The following is a 25,265-nucleotide window of genomic DNA, read 5'->3' as shown; positions in this document are numbered from 1 at the left end:
TGTAGAAAAGATGTGGAATGATTTCCGAGAGATATTATCGACAGCAATTGAGAGATATATGCCACATAAATTAATAATTGATGGTACTGATCCCCATGGTACACAAAACACATCAGATCGCTGTTGCAGAAGCAAAGAACAAAGCACGCCAAATTTAAAACAACAAAGACTCCCCAAGATTGGCAAAGTTTTGCAGAAGTTTGAAATATACTGCATGCTTCAATGCGAGGTGATTTTAATAATTTCCGCAACGAAACTCTGTCTCAGAATCTGGCAGAAAATGCAAAGAGGTTCTGGTCATACATAAAGCACACCTGCGGCAAGACGCAATCAATACCTTCACTGCACAATAAGAATGGTGAAGTGATGACAGTGCCACTAAAGCAGAGTTATTAAACATGGTTTTCTGAAACTCCTTCATCAAAGAATATGAAGTAAATATTCCTGAATTCCAATCAAGAAAAACTGCCAAGATGAAAAAAATTGAAGCAGATATGCTTGGTTTAGCAATGCAACATAAATCACTTAATATCCCTTACTAAGGGCAAGGCCTGCAATCCAGATTGTATAGCAGTCAGGTTCCTTTCAGAGTATGCTGATACAATAACTCCATATTTAGCAATTACTCACTCATAGACAGATCAGTACCTAAAAACTGAAAAATTGCCCAAGTCAAACAAATACCCAAAAAGGGAAATAGGAGTAATTCACTGAATTACAGGCCCATATCACTAATGTTGATTTCCAGTATGGTTATGTAACATATGCTGTGTTCGAAATTAAGAATCATCTCATGAAAACAATTTATTGACACAGTCTGCACGTATCCAGAAAATATTGTTCTTGTGAAACACAACTAGCTCTTTATACTCCAGAAGTAATGAATGCTACCGGCAGCAGATGTCAGACTAATTCCATATTGATAGATTTCCAGAAGGCTTTTGACACTGTTCTCCACAAACATCATCTAACCAAACTGCGTGCCTATAGAATATTGCCTCAGTTGTGCGACACGTTTCATGATTTCCTGTCAGAAAGGAAATCAAAGTAATAGACAGAAAGTCATTGAGTAAAACAGAAGTAATATCTGGTGTTCCCCAAGGAAGTGTTATAGGCCCTCTACTGTTCCTGATCTATGTTAATGACATAGGAGACAATCTGAGTAGCCGTCTTAGATTGTTGGCTGATGATGCTGTCATTTACCATCTTGTAAAGTCATAAGAATTGCAAAATGATTTATATAAGATATCTGTATGGTGTGAAAAGTGGCAGTCAGTGCTGAATACAGAAAAGTGTGAAGTTATTCACACGAGTGCTAAAATAAATCCACTAAATTTTGATTAAAAGATAATTCACACAAATCTGAAGGCAAAAAATTCAACTAAATACTTTGGTATTACAATTACAAATAACTTAAATTGGAACAATCACATAGATAATGTTGAGGGTAGATCAAACTAAAAACTGTGATTCATTGGCAGAACACTTAGAAGGTGCAACAGGTCTACTAAAGAGATTGCTTACAACATGTTTTGTCCGCCCTATCCTGGAGTATTTTTGTACAGTGTGGGCTCCGCATCAGGTGGGACTGACAGATGACATCAAAAGAAGGGCAGCTCATTTTGTATTACCATGTATATGGCAAATAGTGTTACAGACATGATACGTGAATTGGAGAGGCAATTACCAAACAAAGGCTTTTTCATTGTGACACTATCTTCTCAAGAAACTTCAATCACCAGTTTTCTCCTCCAATTGCATTAACATTATGTTGACACCCACCTACATACGGAGAAATGATCATCACAATAAAATAAGAGAAATTAGAGCTCACACAGAAAAATTTAAGTGCTTGTTTTTCCCACGTGTTGTTTGAGAGTGGAAGGATAGAGAGACAGCTTGAAGGTGGTTCACTGAACCCTCTGCCAGGCACTTTATTGTGAATAGCAGAGTAATCATGTAGATGTAGATCTAAATGAAGTACCCTCTGTCATCCACTTCACAGTGGTTTGCATAGTATGGAAGTGCATGTAGAAGTAGAATGTCAGCAATGCTCAACTACAAAAAATCAATGCCCAGATGAGCAACAGTACATTAAGATTAAATAAGATCAACTTGAATGAGCTGCAAAGAAAAATTTGTAGCTTATTCAGAAACTTGAATAATCAATGTTTGCTCTGATAGTTACACTGTAGCAAAACTGGTCATTTTGTGAACATGTAAAACAACTTGCTGTTAGTTCAACAAAGGTCTATGACAGTAAAACTGTTAATTGTCTTCAAATGCTTATTCACAATTCTAAGAATGTGTTATCAACTAGGAGTATTTAATTACAAAAACAGGCACAAGTTCCAAAGAAACTGAAAGACATGTGACAGATCACATTTACCCTGCGGCAATGGTTACTCTAAATATGAAAATAGCTATAGCAGATGTAGCCAGTTTCCATTATTCACATGAAGTTTCTACAATATTACACAATTTGGAAAGAAATGACTCAAGACATATGAGTCACTTCTATGTATACTACAAAACCTATGAAAAATTTAAAAATCTATTGTCTTCTACCTCTTTATGTGAATGGAGTAGGAGGAGGAGAAAATGTAGTAACAATTTCTATCTTTACTGATGATAATATTATCACTAAGTGATAATAGTAGAATGGGATCCATACACCTAACACGACAAGAAGATTCCGATAAAATGACAATTCTTTAAACAGTGTCTACAATGGTAGTGTTAGCCAACAGCTCACCGTAGTGTATGCTGAATGGTATATGGGTTTATTTCGCAAGTATATAATTTTCTGGGATTGAGCTAAATGGAAGACAGCCAAGTACCATGACATATAGTTACACAATTTACAAGAAACAGGTGAATAAAAGCTCATTACAAGATATATGAAATTGTTGCTCTAGACGATGTGACTTTAATAAGCAGCATATTTGTTTATCAAATTCTTGGTCAAGAGAAAAGAAATGGATCACATATGGTGTAGCAATTAAGTACAGGGGGGGGGGGAGGGGGGGGGGCACACTTACACTATGGTCTGCATCATAAAGATGTGAAGCCTAACGCATCTGCAATTGAACACCGTAACACAGGGGTGGGCAGGGATCCTGCACGTTTGCAGTTAACAGGTGTTCTGCGTGCACACAGGGGCAAGCTGGCCACCTGCTTCTCTCCACTCCCCACCATACAGTCTCTCCACTTCTTCCTCTGTAATTCGTTTTGTTTCCTGGCCTGCTTTATTGAATGAAGGAATTAGGTTAGTAGGAGTGCTTGAAAGAAATGGTTCAAACGGCTCTGAGCACTATGGGATTTAACATCTGAGGTCATCAGTCCCCTCGAACTTAGAACTACTTAAACCTAACTAACCGAAGGACATCACACACATGCATGCCCGAGGCAGGATTAAAACCTGCAACCGTAGCAGTCACAAGGTTCCGGACTGCAGTGCCTAGAACCGCACGGCCACCGCAGCCTGCTGCTTGCAAGAAATCATGGTTTGAAAGAGTATCTATTACCTACGATATGTTTTATTTAATGATCACAGTTGGAGTTTACAATACGTTTAATGTCTGGAACAAAATTTCTACAAATGCAAACAGTTAAGTAAATTTTCAGTACTGATGTTTGCTCTTAACATAGACTTATTCATTTTGATAACAGAAAAAATCTCTCACAAACGTATGTCGAGCCAAACGTTGACATTATCTTCGCGGCTTCACGATGGAGACGAGGAAACTCTTGCTGTGGAAAGTCGTGATAAATATCTATTAAACGTCTTGCCAGAAGGAACTTGTCTCTCAGACGAGAATTATGCTGTAGAATCTACAGTGCAGATCTATTAATTCCATTTGCAAACTGGAATGAATATCTTCTACAGAAACAGCAAATTGTCTTGAGAACTTTTCAAAATCTTGGGATAAGTATGATATATCCCCAAATCGCTTGAGAAATTCCTCTTTTATTGCACTAAGTACGGGAACATATTGAAATTTATTGTAATGGCATTCAATATTAAACTTCAGCTGACCAGCGAGAATACTGTCACATATTATACATTTCGAATTTTCATGTTTTTGCACAAAGAAAAAATGATTCTCCCATTCCTTTTTAAAAGATAGCAAATCTCCACTTCTCCGTTTCCTTGATTCACTCTATTCACTCTGCATTTCCCGTTCTTGAAATACAACGTTCACTAAGTAGTGGTTGCTTCGCTTCAACGTCCGCAGCTTAGCCTAGTACTACACTGCCGTAACCTGCCGGCTGTCGTCCCTGTCCCGTTTGACGATTTGCACGTGAGCAGCACAGGTGCAGCGCTGTGTGCTCATGAGCCGCATGCAGCGTTTGCCCGCCCCTGCCATAACAGGTCCATCAATTTATGGAACAACAATTTAAAATCAGCCATACCATTATTTGGTAAAGAAACTAATCTACCTTCACAATGTAACAAAAATTCTTCTCTTATAGTTGTTATTAACAAGCATGCATCTGTATATGATCACTGCAGCTGTATGAACAAGTGGTATGATAATTATGGGATTAAGTTTAGTGTATGTAGTGGTATTCCAAAGGCCCAACAAAGATGATACAATATGTATACTTATGGATGGGGAGGATTACAGAATGAAAAGATCCATGGTACACAATTAGAAGAAATTATAAAAAGTGGAGCAAGTTTAAATCTGCATAATTTTGAGGCAATGGTGTTGGATGAGTCACTAAATTACATAGATAATTTAAAGGCAACAATTTTCACTGTGCTGTGTTGCAAAGCATATTTTATGGTTTATAAATGTGAGCTTTCAATTTACACAACTAGTATTCTGTTTATTCATATTGCCAATTTGTGCAAATCATCCCTGAATACAAAGCTGTATAGTTTTTGTATGTGAGGAATTTCACACATTGCCTTTCTATAACAATGCAAATTTCACCACTGACTGAGCTGAAACAGTCACTGACCATGTGGCCAGGTGTATGCTTACAAATGGATACAAGGAATAAGTTTTGAAAGTGTGCAGTAAGCTTGGTTACAGGCAGCACAACTATGAGGAATGGTAGGTATTCTATGGTGATCTTAAGGAGGTCAACTCCCTGTTAAAGAGGAATCTCAGAATAGAAATGTCATACCTGTGTGTAATCTCTTCTCTTAAGCAGCAACCATAATGAATTTTAAGGACAGTGGAAACATCCATATGGCAACTCATTATGAAGTAGTAAGTGCCCACTTGTGTTGGGCAAGCAATCATTTACTTACAGTTTTGCCTAAGACTACTGACCAGCTTGAGGTTCGTAATAAAAATAGCAAATTTCTTTTCTGGTAGCAAATAAATCAATTTAAAAAAAAAAACAGAAATAAGTACCTTAAGTCCTCACCATTACTGTATTGCTTGAAAAACATGCAGCATGTTATTGATAAAAAATGGTGTGGTATGAGATCCATTCAAAAGTTTCCAGAACATCTGTAATTTCACTCCAATGGTGTGTTGGAGCAAAATGCAGTTGGCACCCCTACACAAGCCTGTGTCTAATGTATAATTCAGTGCTATATTGAGTAGTGTAGCACAGTCTGTCAATATCGAGATGGCAGTGTTAAGAGGAGCAACACGCCTGCATTAAATTTTATGTGAAACTCAAGAAAACCTTTATAGAGAGACACCAAATGATGCATAGATCCTACAGTGATGAGTGCTTCAGCCGTACTCAGCATTACAAATGGTTCACATGATTTCGAAACAGCAGGATGGAAGTTAAAGATAACCCTCGTTCAGATCGCCCTTCAACATCTACCGACGACGCTCATGCCAGGAACGTCAACAAAACTGTCCATGCCAGGTGAAGACTGTCCAACAGATTGCAGCAGAATGTAATATTTCAACTGGATCATATCATGAAATCCTGACACTGCATCTTGGAATACATCGTGTTGCCACCAAGTTTGTCCCACAGCTCATGAGCCAAGACCAAAAAGACCTTCAGCTCCTAATCTGTGAAAGCTTTTGGATCACACAAATGAGAATGAGATGTTCCTTAAGAGAATCACTACTAGTGATGAGACGTGAATCTATGGTTATGATGTTGAGAACAAGATTCAATCTTCACAACGGGTTGGGATAGGTTTTCCAAGACCAAAGAAACCTTGTCAGATCAGGTCAAATGTCAAAACCCATGTTGATAGTTTTCTTTGACTTTGAAGAATTAGTTCATCATGAATTCATGTCACAGGGACAAACTGTAAATCAATGGGAGGTGTTGTGATACCTGCAAGAAAATGTGAGAAGGAAACTGCCTGAAATTTGGTGGGACAAGTCATGGGTCTTGCATGACTATAACATACCCACACATTCATACCTGTCGACATGTGACTATTCCACAAAAAACGAAATCACTGAGCTGCCTCATGCTCCATACTCTCCACACCTGGTCCCTGTGGACATTTTTTATCCCCAAAGTTGAAAACCCCATTGAAAGGATTAAGGTTTGTAATGTCAGTTGAGATAAAAGAAAATTCGGAGATGGTGCTTTGCATGAACCTGCAAGAGGCATACCCAGACTGCTTCTGGAAGTGGAAATGGTGTTGGAAGCAGTGTATCAATTGTGAAGGAGAGTATTCTGAAGGAGACCATGCACAACAAGTAAAAGGTAAGTGCAGAAAAATTTTGTGGACAAAGTTTCAGAATTTTTTTGAACAATCTCATATAAGCGAATAAGTACCTTATTTTCCCTTTTCTCATTCTCTCATTGTGCTTGTAAAGTTGCAGGTAGTCATTTTTTGCTTAATACAGTAAAACCTTGGTAATTCAAGCCCGAGCCATTTGAACCCCTGTTTAATCTGAGGTTGGTGATGGATGACTACTACATTAGGAAAAATCAAAAAAATATCACAAATAAAATCAAAAATATGCAAGGAGTGGATGTGATCAGTGGCCGAGACACGCGTGCATACATTGTTTACAATCAAACACACCTTAGCCACTTTTGTTGCTTCACCTGCTGCCAGCTGGCCAGTGTCTGCTCTGGCTAAGTTTAGTCAGGTCGTGTTTAGTATTTATTATTGTCCCTGCCTTATTTTGCCAATATCAGCACTGATTATTCGAAACAGAAGAAGAAATTTGCTTCTTTGGAGAATAAAGTTTTAGCATTGCAAAGATTGGAAAGTGAGGAGACTATAACAAATGTAGTGGCAGAATTGGATGTAGGCAAAGTAACAGTAGGTGACTGCTGACACAACAGAACCAAACCAGAGCACCAATATTCTACAAAAGCATCTTGTTATTGTAAAAAAGATCAAAATTTACAGATCATAAAATCATGAAAACATCAGATTATAAAAGGACTAGCAAAGCCTTTAATTTGTTATTTACTCAACAGTGAGCTAAAGGAGGTCCAATAAGTGGTCAGATGACTCAGGAGAAAACATTTTCATTTAGAAAAGAATTAAAAGAAGAAGAAAGTATTACTGCTATTTCTGGTTGGCTGGATTGGTAGAAGCAAAGACATGGGGCAGGCCAGTTTGAACTCTGCACTGAAAAATTATCTGCTAACAGTTGAGCTGTAAAATACAGTAAATCAGAAAACCTGTCATTTTATCAAGTTGATAACTGTAATGAGATAGGACTCAATTATAGAATGCTTCCTGCTCAAAATGCTAGCAGCTAGAAATGAATCTTCTGCTACAGATTATATGAAATCAAAAGATAGAATAACAATCCTAGCTTGCAGAAATGTCTTTGGGGATCACGAATTGCCCCTTTTGTTAATTGGTAAGCCTGCCAAACCAAGAGCTTTCAAAAATATACAGATGACAGTCTTAGCAGTTTTGTACAAGAATAAAAAAAGTGCTAGGATGAACATTTCAATTTTTTAGCAGTGGCTTTTTGACACATTTGTGCCAGAAGGAAAAAATACTTAACAAACAAAAAATTAATGCTCAAGGGAATTCTTACTCTAGACAATGCAGGACACCACCCTAAAGCTGACGAACTTCACAGTGGATACATTTACTCATTTGTTTTACCTCTCAATACTATTAGCCTCATGCAGCCAATTGACCAAGGAATGTTGGTGTATTTGAGGGGAAATAAGTGTTAGCCCAAGTTGTTGCAATCCCTACTGCTCTCAACAGAAAATGAGCACAAATCAATAGAAGCTCCCACAGGGGAGGGGGAATTGAAGAATGTTGTTTATTGGGTTGCACAAGCTTGGGACCATTTAAAACCAGAAACATTAAAAAAAAGTCTTGGAAAATATGATAATGAAACTAAAATACATCATTAAAGCAAAACAAACATTCTGTCACAACAAAATGACAATGAACAGTTGATGGATCTTGTTCGACATCTTTCTGGGTGTGACAATGCTGACTGACAATGAAGTGCAATCGTGGCCGAACTAAGATGATCAGTATGAAATGGCCAATAGTACTACTGAGGAAATGACAAAAAAAGGAAACAGATTCTAATGATGAAAAGGAAGATGACAATGTTGGTGCTAACAAAGTTGAGTCACAGTGATGGAACAGTGGCATTAAAATTAGCACTGCACTACATGGAGCACAAGAATATGGCAATACCAGCTGGCTTTATGCTTCTAGGAAGATGGCAAGACAATGCTGCTAAGAACAGACAGTCTTCACAAAAACAAAACACTGTTGATTATCAACAACCTGTTGAGTTGCAGACAGGCACAATGAAAAGACTGTTACACATTACTGCTTTCAAACAAGAACTTCTTAAACAAAGAAAATACACACACACATTCACAAAAACAAGCGCACCTCAAGTACACATAACACTACAATTGGCAGCTCCTACCAGAGGCTTTGGCCACATGTTATAATGTGTAACAGTCTATTTGTTGTGCCTATCTGCATCTCGGTGGTTCATCTTTATGGTGAGTACCAATCTATCCTTTTCATAATTTTGTTGATTTTCCAACCTGGAGTTTCCACTGTTTGAAAAACTGTTGATTATCTTTTCCAAAAGTAAAGTATGTACAGTAGTAACAATTGTAAACTAGTACATGTAATATGTATGTGATGTGATTCTTGAGTTTCTCCAGGCGTATTTTATGATGAAATAAATCTCAGGTGAACAGCTTGGTATGAGTGTGCATAGGACACAAGTGTCTCGGGTGAACAGCCTGCATACCAGGCTGTTCACCCGAGATTTATTTCGTCTCACACAAGTGTCCTATGCACACTCATACCAGGCTGTTCACCCGAGATTTATTTTGTCATAATATGTATGTGTTTAACATACAATGTTTGAGTTTCTACTAGTATATTATTTCTAAAACAAACTAAGTAACATATTAACAATGAAACAACTTTGTTTTTTGTACTAATACTGTGAACATCAACTTCTGAATCTTTTTTAAATAAAACATTTTTAAAATTGACAATCTTCATGTAATTTGGGTTTTTGCAAATTTGAGCTTACTTGGCTCCAATTATCTTGAATTACCAAGTTTTTACTCTACTTAGATTGATGAACAAATTAAAGAACTTCAAGTTCGTACTTTATTCCATTCATGGTCTTATTCCATACTTTGTCACGGAGGAGCAGCACTCTACCATCCTTACAGTAAAGAAGGTAATGTGAAGCTGTTCACATATTAACTGATGCTCTGTACAGCTGACAGCCAAGCAGTGCCAGAGGAAAACAGCTGCCTTAGTGCACTTGGCTTCCATTTCGTCCCCTAATAGTTAACTGTAGTCAGAACCCACAGTTGTGAAGAAGACAGATAGATAAATAGATTAGACGTACTTTAGCTCCATAGATCCAGAATGAGGGTATCATCAAGTATGTGCAACATGTCATTATGAGCATATGATAACAGATTACTGTATGAACTTTGAACTTATTGTTGGTATTAATTTGCACAATAAAACAAAAAAGTGTTTAAAATACCCATGACTTAATTTAACTGACAGAAAAATGGGTCTAGCAGTGATTTGATCTTAGGTCAAAATTATTTACAGTGGCAGTTGAGTCTACAGAGTAATACCAAAGCACCATTTAGCACAACACAGACGCCAGGTATACATAATATTAAGTAACTAAGAAGGTGAGAAAATCTTTATTGAAAAATGTTTTGAAGGTTCGGAACTGACAAATCAGTTTACTGATCTGGGACTATGTGATTATGAAGTTACTCTAGAATAACACATCTATTTCAAAAGAAGTAAAAAATTAGACATAATCTCTAATCTGAATCAAATAACAGCAAGTGGGATGTGAAATTGGTCACTTCGAAATTCGTTAATGGGGGAGAACTTTTTTGTAAAGAGCTAACATTTTGTAAAATGGTAAGATGAACGAACATTGTCCATAAAAATGTCCTTTATTGCCCCATAATGAAACAAGGCCACAGGCGCACCAAAACAACAAGAATGAAAATGTCAGTTGCAGTGGCATAAGCCTACAACAAAGGTTTACAAAATCTTGCGTATTATTGCGATAAATGTTTTAGTATTTTATTTTTTCAATAAGTGGACCTGACCTTACACATCTTTGAACAAGTATTCCTTTCTCCTGATCTCCCTGGGGAATATTCAGCAAGTGGATAATTATAGGAGTGTCATTGAATAATGAAAGAGACAAATTGGCCTGGAGGAAAAAGCATTTATTTTTGAAAAACTTTTTCTACTTTTCAATATAATCCCATTGAACATTCATGCACTTGTTCCATTGGACTACAAGATTTCTTATTCCAGCTGCAAAGAACCCATTATCTTGATGTTTCAAACAATTTCCCACAAACTTTTTCACGTCCTCATTGTCCTGGAACCTCTTCCCACGTAATGCCTCCTTCAGTGCACCAAACAAATGGAAATCACTAGGTGCTCAATCAGGGCTGTCAGGGGGATGAGGGAGTACTTCCCAGCCCATTTTGTTTATGGTTTCATAGATTAGTTGAGCAATATGAGAATGTGCGTTGTCTTGCTGGAGAATCACACCTCTCCTCTAATATCCATGACTTCTCTCTCTCATGACTGGCTTCACCCTGTTTAAAAGCAAAATTTGAGTAGTATTGGCTGTTCATTGAATGCTGCTCTTCGAGGACCTTCAGTATCCCAAAACACCATCAGCATGACTTTTCCTGCTGATGCTTGGGTTTTGCATTTTGTCTTGACAGGTGAGTTGGTGTGCTTCCACTCCATGCTTTATCTTTTTGCTTCTGGCTCGTAACAGCGAACCCAAGTTTCATCACAAAGTAAAATTTTGTTGAGAGAGTGCTCATCTTCTCTTTCATAACAGTCCTTTAGCTCTGTGTACACTCCCAACCCTGTTTTCTTGTGTAGCCATGTCAGCTCCTTTCGGGTCCATCTTGCGCATGTTTTGCAGTACTTCAGCTTGTTACGAATAATGTTACGAACTGTACCAATACTAACTTGAACCTTATCAACTATCATTTCCATTATCACAAGGCGGTAGGCACGAATGATGTCATCAATTCGACTTTCAAATGGGGGAGTTGAAACTGGAACTGGTCGGCCAGAACAGTGTTCGTCAGTCACGGAGTTGCAACCATTTTTGAACTGCTCTACCCACTTGTAAAAATTTGCACGATTCATACAAAATTCACCATAAACTTTAGACATTCTACAGTATATATTCACTGGTTTCTCACCTTCAGCAATTAAAAAATGAATAACAGAACGTTGTTCAACTAATGTGGATATTTCAAGTGCACTCGCCATCTTGAAATGTATTTTTGAGGTCATAAAAAAACAATGTTGATACATCAGCTGATCAGCAAACTTGCCCTACTAACAGTTTTTCCCCAGACCAATTTGTCTCTTTAATTATTGAATAACTCTCATATTTTCATTACTAATAAAACTGCCATTCACAGCATTAAATATAATGTGAGCAGCAGTATAAAAGATGCACAAATTGTTTTGCTACAATTTCTTTGAATGTGCACAACTAATGCCTGTTTTCTAGAAATATGGTCAACACTATCATTCCATTGCAATTCTAATGACTTCTGTTTAGATCGAAGGTAAGACCCAATTTTTCTGGAGCACAGTCCTTCATAATGGAGAACTTGACACTTAAAGTAAATGGTACTTTACCTTGCCGTAAACCAAAGAAGCCATCCTTAGCTTGAACACACATGTTATAATGAGCACAGCAGAGGCGTCCTTCAGCAGTAAATCTCCAGGTTTGCGTAGACTGACGGCGGGCATCTGGACGTCGTAACACTAGAGGGACATATTGCAGTGGCTGAGGAGCTGGTCCAGCTATATCTAGGACAAGACCACCACTGCCAGATTGGTCATGTGGTGGTGAACTTCCTTCATGTTGCAGCAAGCCCTCACTTGACATCCGCCAAAGCTGAGATCTTACTCCATGCTCTTTTCGAGCTAATGTAACACGGTTACTTCCAGGTAACACCTCCAGAACAAGCTGCTGGCCTCTGACATCTAATGGATCACCGTGAACACTGGTGGCAAAGAAGCAATTATAATGTTTTCTGGTTGACTAGAAATACTGAAAAATAGTTACATAGATTTTTAATGGCAAGCAGGAAAATACCAAATCACAATAATTTTGAATAGAATCAATATTGCTTAGGTATGGAGAAGCAGATATTTTTCTCTTTCAATTCTGAGTAAAAAACTGATTTCTTGAATAACTGTCATTAAATGAGTTGTTTTGTCTATGAAAATCTAAGGCCCAAAATCTGTTGCATACACAACCTGAACCACTTTTCAGATTTTGGAGAACTGTGGTCAATGGCAATAACAAATATGAGATGTAACTGATTACCAAGATTTTGATATTAATAACTCTTGTTTCAAAGCACAGTAACTGGAAAATGAAAGAAGCAAAACAGTAAAAAATTCCAGTGGAAGCTATCTCACATTTGAAGTTCCTAACTTAACAGAAAAACTCAGTGCAAGCAACTGATTAATGAACTGCATAAACATTAAGTGTCCAAAATAATGGTAGTTTCTGGCTTTGTGAGCAGAAGTCAAATGGAATACGGGGACTGTAGGCCAGTGGCATGTTGAATTATCAGAAAATCAAGATAATTCAAACAGAATCAAAATATATAATCAGTTATCAAATGTGTATTTAAAAAATGATGAACAGGGAAAAGACTCTCAAAGCAAAGAAAAAGGGAAGAGAAAATACAGGAGAAACAGATTTTAATAAAAGAGACTCATGGAAAGTTTGACTAAGGGGAGCAGCAAAAACAAGCCTACTGTGTTCTGTAGTACCAAATTGAGGAGGAAATCTCCATGGTCATAAAACATGTCAGTACTTGAAATTAAAACTGAAAAGTAACAACATTTTTACTACACACTGACTTAATGTCCCCGACCTTGCGCTGTTGACCAGACACTTCGTTCATGATATTCTTATCCTACTAGTCAGCCACCCAGGCTGCCTTTTACTGCTAGTACTCTGTTTAGACATTCTAATGAAAAGAAACTTCTAAGAGCATGAGAAACATGTTAAGGAAAGCATTATATTTCTCATCTATGTTATCAGCACTATAAACATCCTGCCACTCTTGTTCCTTATCGAGATTTAAAAAGCTCTCTGTTGCTATTGGATTAGTTTTTTTACATAGTTTGCAATTATATATAACATTTTTTCTGTACAAAAACCTTTTAGTGTTATAATACTAGACCTTCATCTTCCCTCCTTCTTCCACAATCAAAAGCTGACACTTTAATCTTTTTTTAATTATGCTGTCCAACTACTAACAATTTCCAAGGTCAGTGTTATTAGTTCTCGGATTAGCACACATGAAGGTGTTGATTTGAATACAAGATTGTTTTTGTTATGATTGTACTCATCGTGGAAAATAAATTGTCAACTCTAGTTGCAGAATAGATTTAATTATATGGTGTTTCAAAGTAGTCCCCACATGTGCTTAATTCAAACAGATGATGTGGTATAATAATATTATGGGTTTTGGATTATTTAACACAAAAAGAGAAATTCATCAAAACTTGGTGAAGGTTTATGCGGAGTCTGCTATTTAATTTTCAATAAATGGACAGTTGAATTAAAATGTAACTGTTCTCTTGTAGCAGGTCTGTGTGGAAGCCTTCCCAAAACTGCAATCACAAGCACAAACAAGGAGAAACAAAATTTGGCACTGAGCAAACAATGATTAAAGGTATATGAAACAACTGATGCCATTTGCAATTAGAAGAATGAGTACAGCAAATCTGACATTAATCATCAAGGGGCTAAGCCTGAGGTGTTCAGCCCAAAGCCCACATGTGGCCCAAATAAAGTTTGAACGCAGCCCAAGAAATGAGCATCTATCACAAAATTGAAGAAAAAAAAAAAACATATCAATAGATTTATAAAACACGAAAATTGATATTATATATGTGAATAAAAATGAACAAGTTGCCTAACAGTTACAATAGTGCTACATAGGTGCTAAATCAGTACATGAAAGAGCAGCAGTAGGGAATACATATTTATAGATTAAATAAAATTTACAATGAACAGCACTAGTGGCTCTAGTAAAAAACCAATTACAAATGCATATGTATGTAATACTGAAAATAAAAAAAATTAGTGTATATTAGAAAAATCCGAATGGAATACTTCATTCTAAAATTTTGTATATTCTGTGTATTTAAAAATAGTTACTAATGTTAATGTATGTAAAACCTAAAGATTAGCTTGTTTCATGCACAATACAGAAAGTGAAACAACAAATAACTAGAAGATCTCAAACAAGTCACAGTTAATATAACGATCATAATACTACAACTGAAATACTACACAACACATTTAAAAAGAGGTATTAACATGAAAAAAAATCTGCGAATGCAGTAAACAATGCCATCTCTAAGGGGAAGAATGCAAGATACATTGTGGTGACTGACAGCACGACGGGTGAGTGAACATAAAATTAACATAGGATTCCAAGTCATGAACACACTAAGAAACAAATTAAAGTATAATATAACAAGTAACAAACATAACAAAATTTTGAGCTAGGGAGTGTATAAACTAAAGTACAGAAGCAAAGAAAAGGAATACATCAGTCAAACCGACATGAACTCCTTTACACAATGTAAACAACGGACTTAAAAACTGAGTAATGGAGTAGCGTATAGCAAGCATAGAAATGCCACTGGGAATGCTGATGTACGGCACCCAATCTGATTTAAAATTTCCAGATCAGCAATAGAAAGCTGCTCTACTCAACATTTTGGAAGACATTCAAATATACGCCAACCAAAAACATAATTATTTGAATTCCCCAAATGAACAATGTGAGTTCCATGGCAGTACCTACTTTGATATCTTTAGAAATCTGTGGTAGCAGAGCGTTTCTGCGTGTTACCTAGGTGCAAGATAGCCCATCATAAATGCCTATACCTGTACCACAAGACTTATGGTTCACGTTGATAGCATCTTTGTGGCCTGGCAATGTCAACACACACTGATGGACTGCCTCTTCCACCACCTAGTCCACTGCTACTGTCACTAATGCTCAGCCTGACCTCATCCAACTACTGACATCAACTGGACATTTTGCTCTAGTGATGGAACAACCAACTGGAAATAATTAATTCAACTGGTTGTTGGAAAACAATCAGTTCATTCAGTTGTAGTTTTGTGTGTCAGTTGAATTACTGATACACTCTTTCAAGTGAAACCAGTCTGTGGGAGCAATTGAATGAGAACATCTGCCACAGTTGTAGCTTTGTATATTGATTGAATAATTCATTCTTTATTTTTAAATGAAAATAGTAGATTTTCCTGTCAGTTGAGCCATGTACTTATTACCTCAAACGAAACACCTCATTGTTGTTTTGGCTGACTGAGCTTTCCATTTTATCTGATTGAAACCAGTCTGTAGTGCTTTCATTTATACCACCATATACAACAGTATCCCTATCCTTACAAGTTAGTGAAGACATTTCCAAAGTACACCAAGGTTAAATCATGCATTATACATGTTCATTTAATTACGTACTGAATGGAATAACTTTTGTTTTCATAATTTAAAATTTATTCTTATAATGTGGATTTAACTGTTCAAGGTGCCATTACTGCACAACTAACAAGGCCAACATATAGCTGATATAGCCCCCCCCCCCCCCCCCCCTCCAATAACTTAAATTGCCAACCCCAGACAAAAATTCCAAAAACCTCAAACATCTGGATCAAATCGGATTGTCCTGGACACAAACAGTCTGTAGATGAAAGATTAGATTAGATTAGATTAGATTAGATTAATACTAGTTCCATGGATCATGAATACGATATTTCGTAATGATGTGGAACGAGTCAAATTTTCCAACACACGACATAATTAAGTTAATTTAACAACATACTTAAGTTAATATAACAACTTTTGTTATTTTTTTGTGTCTTTTTTATTTTTTTATTTTATTTTTTTATAATTTTTTTGTTTGTTTCTTTTCTTTTTTTCGTAATTTATATCTAAAACTTACTCTATGGAGTAGAAGGAGTTATCATTCAAATTTTTTTTTAATTTCTTCTTAAATTCTTGTTGGTTATCTGTCAGACTTTTGATACTATTTGGTAAGTGACCAAAGACTTTAGTAGCAGTATAATTAACCCCTTTCTGTGCCAAAGTTAGATTTAATCTTGAATAGCGAAGATCATCCTTTCTCCTAGTATTGTAGTTATCCACACTGCTATTACTTTTGAATTGGGTTTGGTTGTTAATAACAAATTTCATAAGAGAGTATATATACTGAAAAGCTACTGTGAATATCCCTAGATCCTTAAATAAAAGTCTGCAGGATGATCTTGAGTGGACTCCAGCTATTATTCTGATTACACGCTTTTGTGCAATAAATACTTTATTCCTCAGTGATGAATTACCCCAAAATATGATGCCATTTGAAAGCAATGAGTGCAAATAGGCGTAGTAAGCTAATTTACTAAGATGTTTATCACCAAAATTTGCAATGACCCTTATTGCATAAGTAGCTGAACTCAAACGATTCAGCAGATCATCAATGTGTTTCTTCCAATTTAATCTCTCATCAATGGACACACCTAAAAATTTGGAACATTCTACCTTAGCTATATTCTTCTGATTAAGGTCTATATTTATTAAAGGTGTCATACCATTTACTGTACGGAACTGTATGTACTGTGTCTTATCAAAATTCAGTGAGACTCCGTTTACAAGGAACCACTTAGTAATTTTCTGAAAGACAGTATTGACAATTTCATCAGTTAATTCTTGCTTGTCAGGTGCGATTACTGTACTTGTATCATCAGCAAACAGAACTAACTTTGCCTCTTCATGAGTATAGAATGGCAAGTCATTAATATATATTAAGAACAACAAAGGACCCAAGACCGGCCCTTGTGGAACCCCATTCTTGATAGTTCCCCAGTTTGAGGAATGTGCTGATCTTTGCATATTATGAGAACTGCTCATTTCAACTTTCTTCCAGTTAGGTAGGAATTAAACCATTTGTGCACTGTCCCACTCATGCCACAATACTTGAGCTTGTCTACAGAATTTCATGATTTACACAATCAAAAGCCTTTGAGAGATCACAAAAAATCCCAATGGGTGGTGTTCGGTTATTGAGATCATTCAAAATTTGATTGGTGAAAGCATATATGGCATTTTCTGTTGAAAAACCTTTCTGGAAACCAAACTGACATTTTGTTAGTACTTCATTTTTACAGATATGTGAAACTGCTCTTGAATACATAACTTTCTCAAAAATTTTGGATAAAGCTGTTAGAAGGGAGATTGGACGGGAAATGTTGACATCAGATGTATCCCCCTTTTTATGCAAAGGTGTAACAATAGCATATTTCAGTCTATCAGGGAAAATGCCCTCTTCCAGAGAGCTATTACACAGGTGGCTGAGAATCCTACTTGCTTTTAAGCAAGTTTATTATTTTCCTAATTTCAGAGGGAGAAGTGGGTGAGATTTTAATTGTATCAAATTGCGTAGGTATGGCCTCTTCTATTAAGTGCCTAGCATTCACAACATTTAGAAAATGATTATTAAAAAAAATTTCAACTTCTGACTTTTTGTTCATAAAGTTTTCATTTAATTTGATGGTAATACTGTCTTCCTGTGCTCTTGGTTGACCTGTTTCTCTTTTAATAATATTCTAAATTGTTTTAATTTTATTATCAGAGTTGCTGATTTCAGACATGATACACATACTTCTGGATTTCTTAATAACTTTTCTTAATATAAACAGTAGTTTTTATAATGTTTGATAGTTTCTGGGTCACTACTCTTTCTTGCTGTCAGATACATTTCCCTTTTCCGGTTACAAGATATTTTTATACCCTTAGTAAGCCATGGTTTGTTACAAGGTTTCTTACGAGTATATTTAACTATTTTCTTGGGAAAGCAGTTTTCAAATGCATTTACAAAAATGTCATGAAATAAATTATATTTTAAATTGGCATCAGGTTCATGGTACACCTCATCGCAGTCTAACTGCTGTAGGCTTTCCCTGAAATTTTCAATTGTTAAATCGTTGACTGAACGTACTACTCTGGAGGACTGTTTAGTACTGCTGAATGGAGCTATGTCATATATTGTAACTACACTACAATAACAGGAACCAAAACTACTTTCATGGCTCGGCTGCTAAGGGGAACGTTTGTCCACCGTTGTATTTACGCCCTTGTGTGCACGTTTTAGTTTATGATGTGGCCAATGAATCACAGACAGTGAATTATGGAGAAAAGTTGGCCAATGGCCACAAAGAACTGCGCAGAGCGGGGACATGAGAGCAGGGAATGTTTCCTCACTTGCATTGCAGTGATGACAATGCCTGTGGGTGCAGATGTCCCACAAATCAGTAGATATAAATCACACATGAGAGTAACTAGCATTTGTGACAGCACATTACAGAGACATTCATGTTCAAAAGTAGTACTCATTTGCAGTCAGAAACATGAATGTAAGTTAAGGCATGTTTAATACAGCTTAATGATCAACAGGCAAATGACATTTTACATCTTCGGTTGCCCGGCAGGAGGTGCATCATCGTGCTGTACACAACTGCTGATTTTCAGTGGCTTCTCCATAAATAAGTAAGGAAAATGCAGATGTTCCAAAATGATCTTTACAACTTCGTTCATATAATGTATTTCAGAAATGTAGAGGGGTATGAATGTGTGGTTTGTGGCATAATGTTCATACACACCTAAGTTTCTAGCAGCCACTAACAGGTTCCACGTGTTTAGGTGATGATATTTTCTAGACCTAAATTCAGGAAACACTACAAAATTTTGTTGCAAAAAGTACATTAATTTATATTGTATTAGTACCTTCTAAGTTTAAGGAGTGCAAGCAGACATACAATATTTATCAGTGCTGTGAATTTTCTTCAGCATGTTTGTATTCTTCAACAGCATATGAAAACATTAAACCCAAGTTTCATCACAATTTGCTCTAGTCACTAACATTGCTTTAGTAATTTCTACAACAAACTGTATGTTGTCACTGCTCTGTTCATTACAGGTGAAATGAACATCCAATTTCGGATAAACTGCTTCATAATTGTTAAATCTGGATCAAACAAGTATCCTAAATTACTTTCCAATAATTTGGGACAGAGCTATAAATATCGTGACTGTCACAAGAAAAAGGGTATGGGAGGATGGATGGTCATCTTAAATTTGTGCACCATGTGTAACACACAGGATATCTCAGTTATATTCCAGTTCCATGTACGGCCTAGCAAGTCCTTGTTAACATGTGCTGTTGCTGCTCCGATGCAAGCTCACAGTTACTGCAGGTCCTGCCACAAGAAAAAAAAGGTAGTGAGGTTCCACAGGACCTAGATATCAGATCTGGCCTGTACCAACCATTTCACACACTGTCCCAACTGCTGCTGCAATGGCCAGTCAATAACTAATAGGGGAAAATTAATTTTAACTGAGGTTTATTACGATCTATTTATTTCCAATCAATTAAATTTCCCCAGATATGAAAAAACATCAGGGTTTACCTTAGACAGCTGTGTAAAAATCCCTCCTGTACACCTCTGGATGACCTCACCACTAGGGCCAATCCAAGGACACCCAATATTGGAAACTTTGGAGTTTCCCTACTAATTAAATGACATATATTTGTGCTCACAGTAACACTGAGTGAGTATGCTCAGCTAATTTGAGCATAGGTACAAGATGTAACAACGTAATTCAACTGAGAAATTATAAGGTATTATTTTAAAAGCGTGTCTACTTCTTGTGTGCCAGACTTAGGAAGGCAAAGTGCCATCTCAGTTTGATTCCCCATTATTTTGAATTGCTTTTGCCAATCAGCCACAGTGCTGTTTTTTATGTGGTTTCTCCACACTTGTCTAGGAAAATTCTAAGCCAGTTAACCATTCCAGCCTCACTTAAACAAAACACAAACACTTGCAACATGAAAAACATATCTACATATTGACACTGGTATGCAGACACATTTCAGAGACATAAGACTTCCTTTTGAGGTAACCTTGTGTTGCATCATCAAGATCATTGTGTTACAATTGTTGTAAGAAGCTGCAAAGATTGAAGTTTATAGATGCTCTTTATTCGTTTGTACAGCTTAAATTGATACAAATAAAACTGCAATTGATTCTGGTGCAACAAAAGGCTGATGAAATGAAAGAAGCCTTGATTATTACATAAATATGTGTTTCTATGAATCAGAGAAATATATATGAATGGGAGGAATCATATGACTGAGTAAGATGTGATCCTTAAGATGAATTCAGTGTGATATATAATATCTGCAAGAATGACTCATGTTATGAAACTATATTAAGCAAATAAATTCAAAGCAAATTAATGAAAGATTCACAAAAAATACTTCCCACAAGTCGCAGTATATGCTTAAGATGTAACTGATCAAGTCGTCAAATAAAAATCGTATCGTATGTGGTTTATGTTCACATCACCTCAGCATTTACTGAAAAAGAATTATGGATGTTGGGTGCTAACTGATGGGATGAGAGAGGTAGAGTCTCAATACATTAAACTTAGAAATAATTATTTAAGTAAACGACCTTCTAATCTAATACATTTTAAAAAATGGACTGAAAATTTATTAAATAATTTTTCCTGGTCCCATACAGATTCCTAATGCCATACAGATAGTCCTGAAAATTTCTGTTGTGAATCTTTAACAGTTATGACAACACTCATAAAAAACAGGGGGGGGGGGGGGGGGGCAAATTGTTCTATGATTTTTCTCAATGACAGTTGCTCACTACACTCCTTAGTATTATTACTGCATGCACCCCACATTTTAAGTTTTCAGTTTTACAGGTATGCTCACAGCTATTAAAAATTCACAAGCACAAATTTTCAGGACTATCTGAGTGGCAATAGACATCTGTATGGGGCTACGAGAGATTATTTAATACCTTTTAATCTGTTTTAAAAATTAGTTATATCAAAAAGCTTTTTATTTAAGTAGTTATTTTCTTGTTTTTAGTCTTACGTGTGTGAAATTATTCAACTGATTTCAAACATTCTGATGAGATTACAACAGAGAGAGAGAGAGAGAGAGAGAGAGAGAGAGAGAGAGAGAGAGAGAGAGAGAGAGAAACATGGTAGATTTCAGGATTATTTCAGTTTCTCTTCAATGGAGTCAACCAATATATTGCTTTCTCCTACACGTATCTTGTCAAAAGACAGTGAATGTAAACGTCAGAATTGAGCTCACACAGAAGCTTAGCAGCAATCTTAATTACGAAACATTTGCGACTGTGACAGGAAAACATGGAAATAGCAGTGGTACACCAAGTACTTTTAGACACACACCAAAAAAGAAAACAAGTTACTATTGCACTGTCATCCAGTTCTGAGCTATGTTGAAAGTTTCAAGTGTCTAGTTTATCAGGAAGTTAGTTTAAAATCAACTGCAAAATTTGTACTGAAGAAACATGCAAGAAACCAACCCAATAAAGACATATTAAAAAGTGATTGTTCATATATTTACAGTGCAGCACCAGATATTAAACTTTTCAAAACAACCAAATTTGACATTCAATCCCACGAATATAAAAATCTGTATTTAAGTAAATAAGTACAAACATTTGGAAAATACTTTATTTTTTTAAATATATTTTTTATTCAGATCTCCTAAAGCAATATACTGTATATGTCTGTAAAAAAAGTTGTCAGTCCTCATCATGGTTCATATATAACCAAAAATGGTGAATAAGTATGTACATAAAATCACTCAAACCCCAAAACTGTGTGAAAACATTCATATAACACTCACAGCTGATAGAGACTTGTGTCAGCTCATTGTCACACACTGAATGAAATCACTCAAACCCAGTCAGTAACTGAAAACATTCATATAATGGGTTCAATAGACAGAGACTTGTTTCAGTCAGTTGTCTGACATTGAGTGAAACCACTTAAACCTGGTGACTGAGTGAAAACATTCATATAGCTTCCATGGCTACTGCAGTTGTTTCATTCAACTGAAGAAACCAACTGAACAAAGAAACAGTTGACTGACCAACTGATTGTTATTGACAGGTCATTGTCCCATCCCTACTCTTCCTCCACTCCTATATTTAGAGTCATCCATTTTTAATTCCAACTTTATACCTCTATTTATTTTCTGTTGTTTTTCTTTTAAGTCACCTTTCGTTCATATCTCATGCTTTCAGGCTTATTTAAAATCCTCTTTACTTTGAATGGAATGTCCTAAACTAAGTGGTATTATGTAGAAAAGTGTGTGGTTGCTGTGATGTACTGTGTAACTGGTATTTCACTAGTGTCATTTGTGCCAGTCACTGTTAACTTCAAATTGATAACTATGAACTACCTGCTCTTGCTCTTGCTCTTTTGTCTACTGACTACACACCAATGTGTCGCTACTGTAGCTTTTAGGTGACTTATTCATTTTATTCACACATTTTATGACCATTTTCTTTTTTTATAAATCTACTGATATGTTGCTGTTTGTATATTATCATTTTTAAATCTGGTGATGGCTGCCAAACTGAATCCAGCAGTGCGTTTTAACAAGTAACATGTGCCAGGACAAAGGCTTTTATAATTTAATTTGATGCTGTATGAGTTGGAAAGTGGCTCGAAAGTAAGATTAGAGACAGAGCAAAAGCTTGAATTGGGCAAGAAAATCAGCCGTGCCCTTCATAAGGAATCATCTTGGCATTCCCCTCATACAATGTAGGGGAAAAAAAACAAAGGATAATCTAAATTTGGATGACTGTTAATTTGCATCACTGACCTCACAAATATGAGTCCAGTCTCTTAGAATGTTCTATCACACTAGGTGAATCAGTCTCAAAGCATATTCTGAAACATCTGAATCATTTTAAAGGAATCCAAGTGATTTTTTTGGTGCTGCTTTATTACTTTGGGTGTAATGTAGGTAACAGAGGCTAAACAACAACCAAAGCAATGGGTGTTGAGAATACTTTTCACACTGCTCTCGCAAGTGTTGTTTTCCAGGAAAAGATGTAAAAATTTGAAGTGTAGATGATATTTACTGATTAACATTGCACGCATTTTCTAAAGTCCATTCTGTTTGTAGAGAATTTCATGTTACTACCATAAGCTGCTTTTAGCACTTCCATTCTTGACAACTAGTTTTGGCAAAATGTACCACTTCCAAGTGGACATAAAAATACATTATAATAAAATAATACATTTTCATAATAATAATCAAATATACTATAGCTATGGAGCTTATTTTACAAAAATTGCATTCTACTTATAATTTTCATTCCACTACTTTCATTTAAAATTCCTGTTAGCGAAGCCACATTTATTACACTGTCCTTCAAATGTTTTTTCATTAAGACACTAAGGAATTACAGACATGGGCTGCAAGTGGGTAGTGCTTGAAATCAAGTTGAAAATTTGTGTGGACTGGTATTTGAACCTGAGTCTCCTGCTCACTAGGTAGGACGCTCTGACAACTAAGCCATCCAGACACAATGGTCATTGCAACTGCATGCCCATCATCAGACCCAAATTCTCAACTTATCCACACACTACTAATGTAATGCCTCTTGCCAATTATTCTCATTACTCGCAGCATTTTGCTGATATCCCAATCCGAAACCTCTGTCCTATCCAAAGGCCTCACCTTCAGCCCCACTCCCAGGTTCAAACAAACTGCCCTTGTCAAAGATTTACTGTCCTACACTCTTAGTCTCTGCTGGAAATATCACTTTGCCATGAAGAAAAATAATCCTGATCCCACTCCTAATGATCCAACTCCCCAAGACACTATCCAAATTGAACCTTGCCAGGAACAGTTCCGTCCGCCAGCACAGCGGGACCCACCTCCTCTTGCTCAAAATCACCCTCTCCAAACCTTCCAGGAATTTCTCACTTCCAGCCTTGCCTCTCAATCTTTCTTGAAAAACCTTAATCCAACTCCCAACATCACCACAGCCGAAGCCCAGGCTATCCGTGATCTGAAAGTTGACCGATCCATCATCATTCTTCCGGCTGACAAGGGTTCCACGACCGTGGTAGCTTGATCGTCGGGAGTATGTGGCTGAGGGACTGCGTCAGCTTTCAGACGACTCTACATACAAAGTTTGCCAAGGTAATCCCATTCCTGATGTCCAGGCGGAGCTTCAAGGAATCCTCAGAACCTTAGGCCCCCTACAAAACCTTTCACCTGACTCCATCAAACTCCTGACCCCACCGACACCTCGCACTCCTACCTTCTACCTACTTCCTAAAATTCACAAACCCAAACATCCTGGCCGCCCCATTGTAGCTGGTTACCAAGCCCCCACAGAACGCATCTCTGCCTATGTAGATCAACACCTTCAACCCATTACATGCAGTCTCCCATCCTTCATCAAAGACACCAACCACGTTCTCGAATGCCTGGAATCCGTACCCAGTCTGTTACCCCCAGAAACCATCCTTGTAACCATTGATGCCACTTCCCTATACACAAATATCCCGCACGTCCAGGGCCTCGCTGCAATGAAGCACTTCCTTTCACGCCGATCACCTGCCACCCTACCTAAAACCTCTTTCCTCGTCACCTTAGCCAGCTTCATCCTGACCCACAACTTCTTCACTTTTGAAGGCCAGACATACCAACAATTAAAGGGAACAGCCATGGGCACCAGGATGGCCCCCTCGTATGCCAAACTATTTATGGGTCGCTTAGAGGAAGCCTTCTTGGTTACCCAAGCCTGCCAACCCAAAGTTTGGTACAGATTTATCGATGACATCTTCATGATCTGGACTCAGAAGTGAGAACAACTCCAGAATTTCCTCTCCAA

The 25,265-nt window shown here is 36.8% G+C and overlaps 1 protein-coding gene across 2 annotated transcripts in view; it reads right to left on the bottom strand.

Moving 5' to 3' along the window:
* Positions 1 to 25,265, bottom strand: part of LOC126354004 (intermembrane lipid transfer protein VPS13D) — a 488,122-nt gene that overhangs the window by 99,307 nt on the left and 363,550 nt on the right. For both annotated transcript variants that reach the window (XM_050003313.1, XM_050003314.1), the window contains exon 54: positions 12,092 to 12,462. In XM_050003313.1, coding sequence (XP_049859270.1) covers positions 12,092 to 12,462 — 371 coding nt within the window. The remainder of the gene's footprint in view (positions 1 to 12,091; positions 12,463 to 25,265) is intronic.

This window comes from Schistocerca gregaria, chromosome 3, assembly GCF_023897955.1.
Source record: "Schistocerca gregaria isolate iqSchGreg1 chromosome 3, iqSchGreg1.2, whole genome shotgun sequence".
Taxonomy (NCBI): domain Eukaryota; kingdom Metazoa; phylum Arthropoda; class Insecta; order Orthoptera; family Acrididae; genus Schistocerca; species Schistocerca gregaria.
Note: the sequence above shows the minus strand (reverse complement) of the source record. Positions and strands in the feature narration are given on the sequence as shown.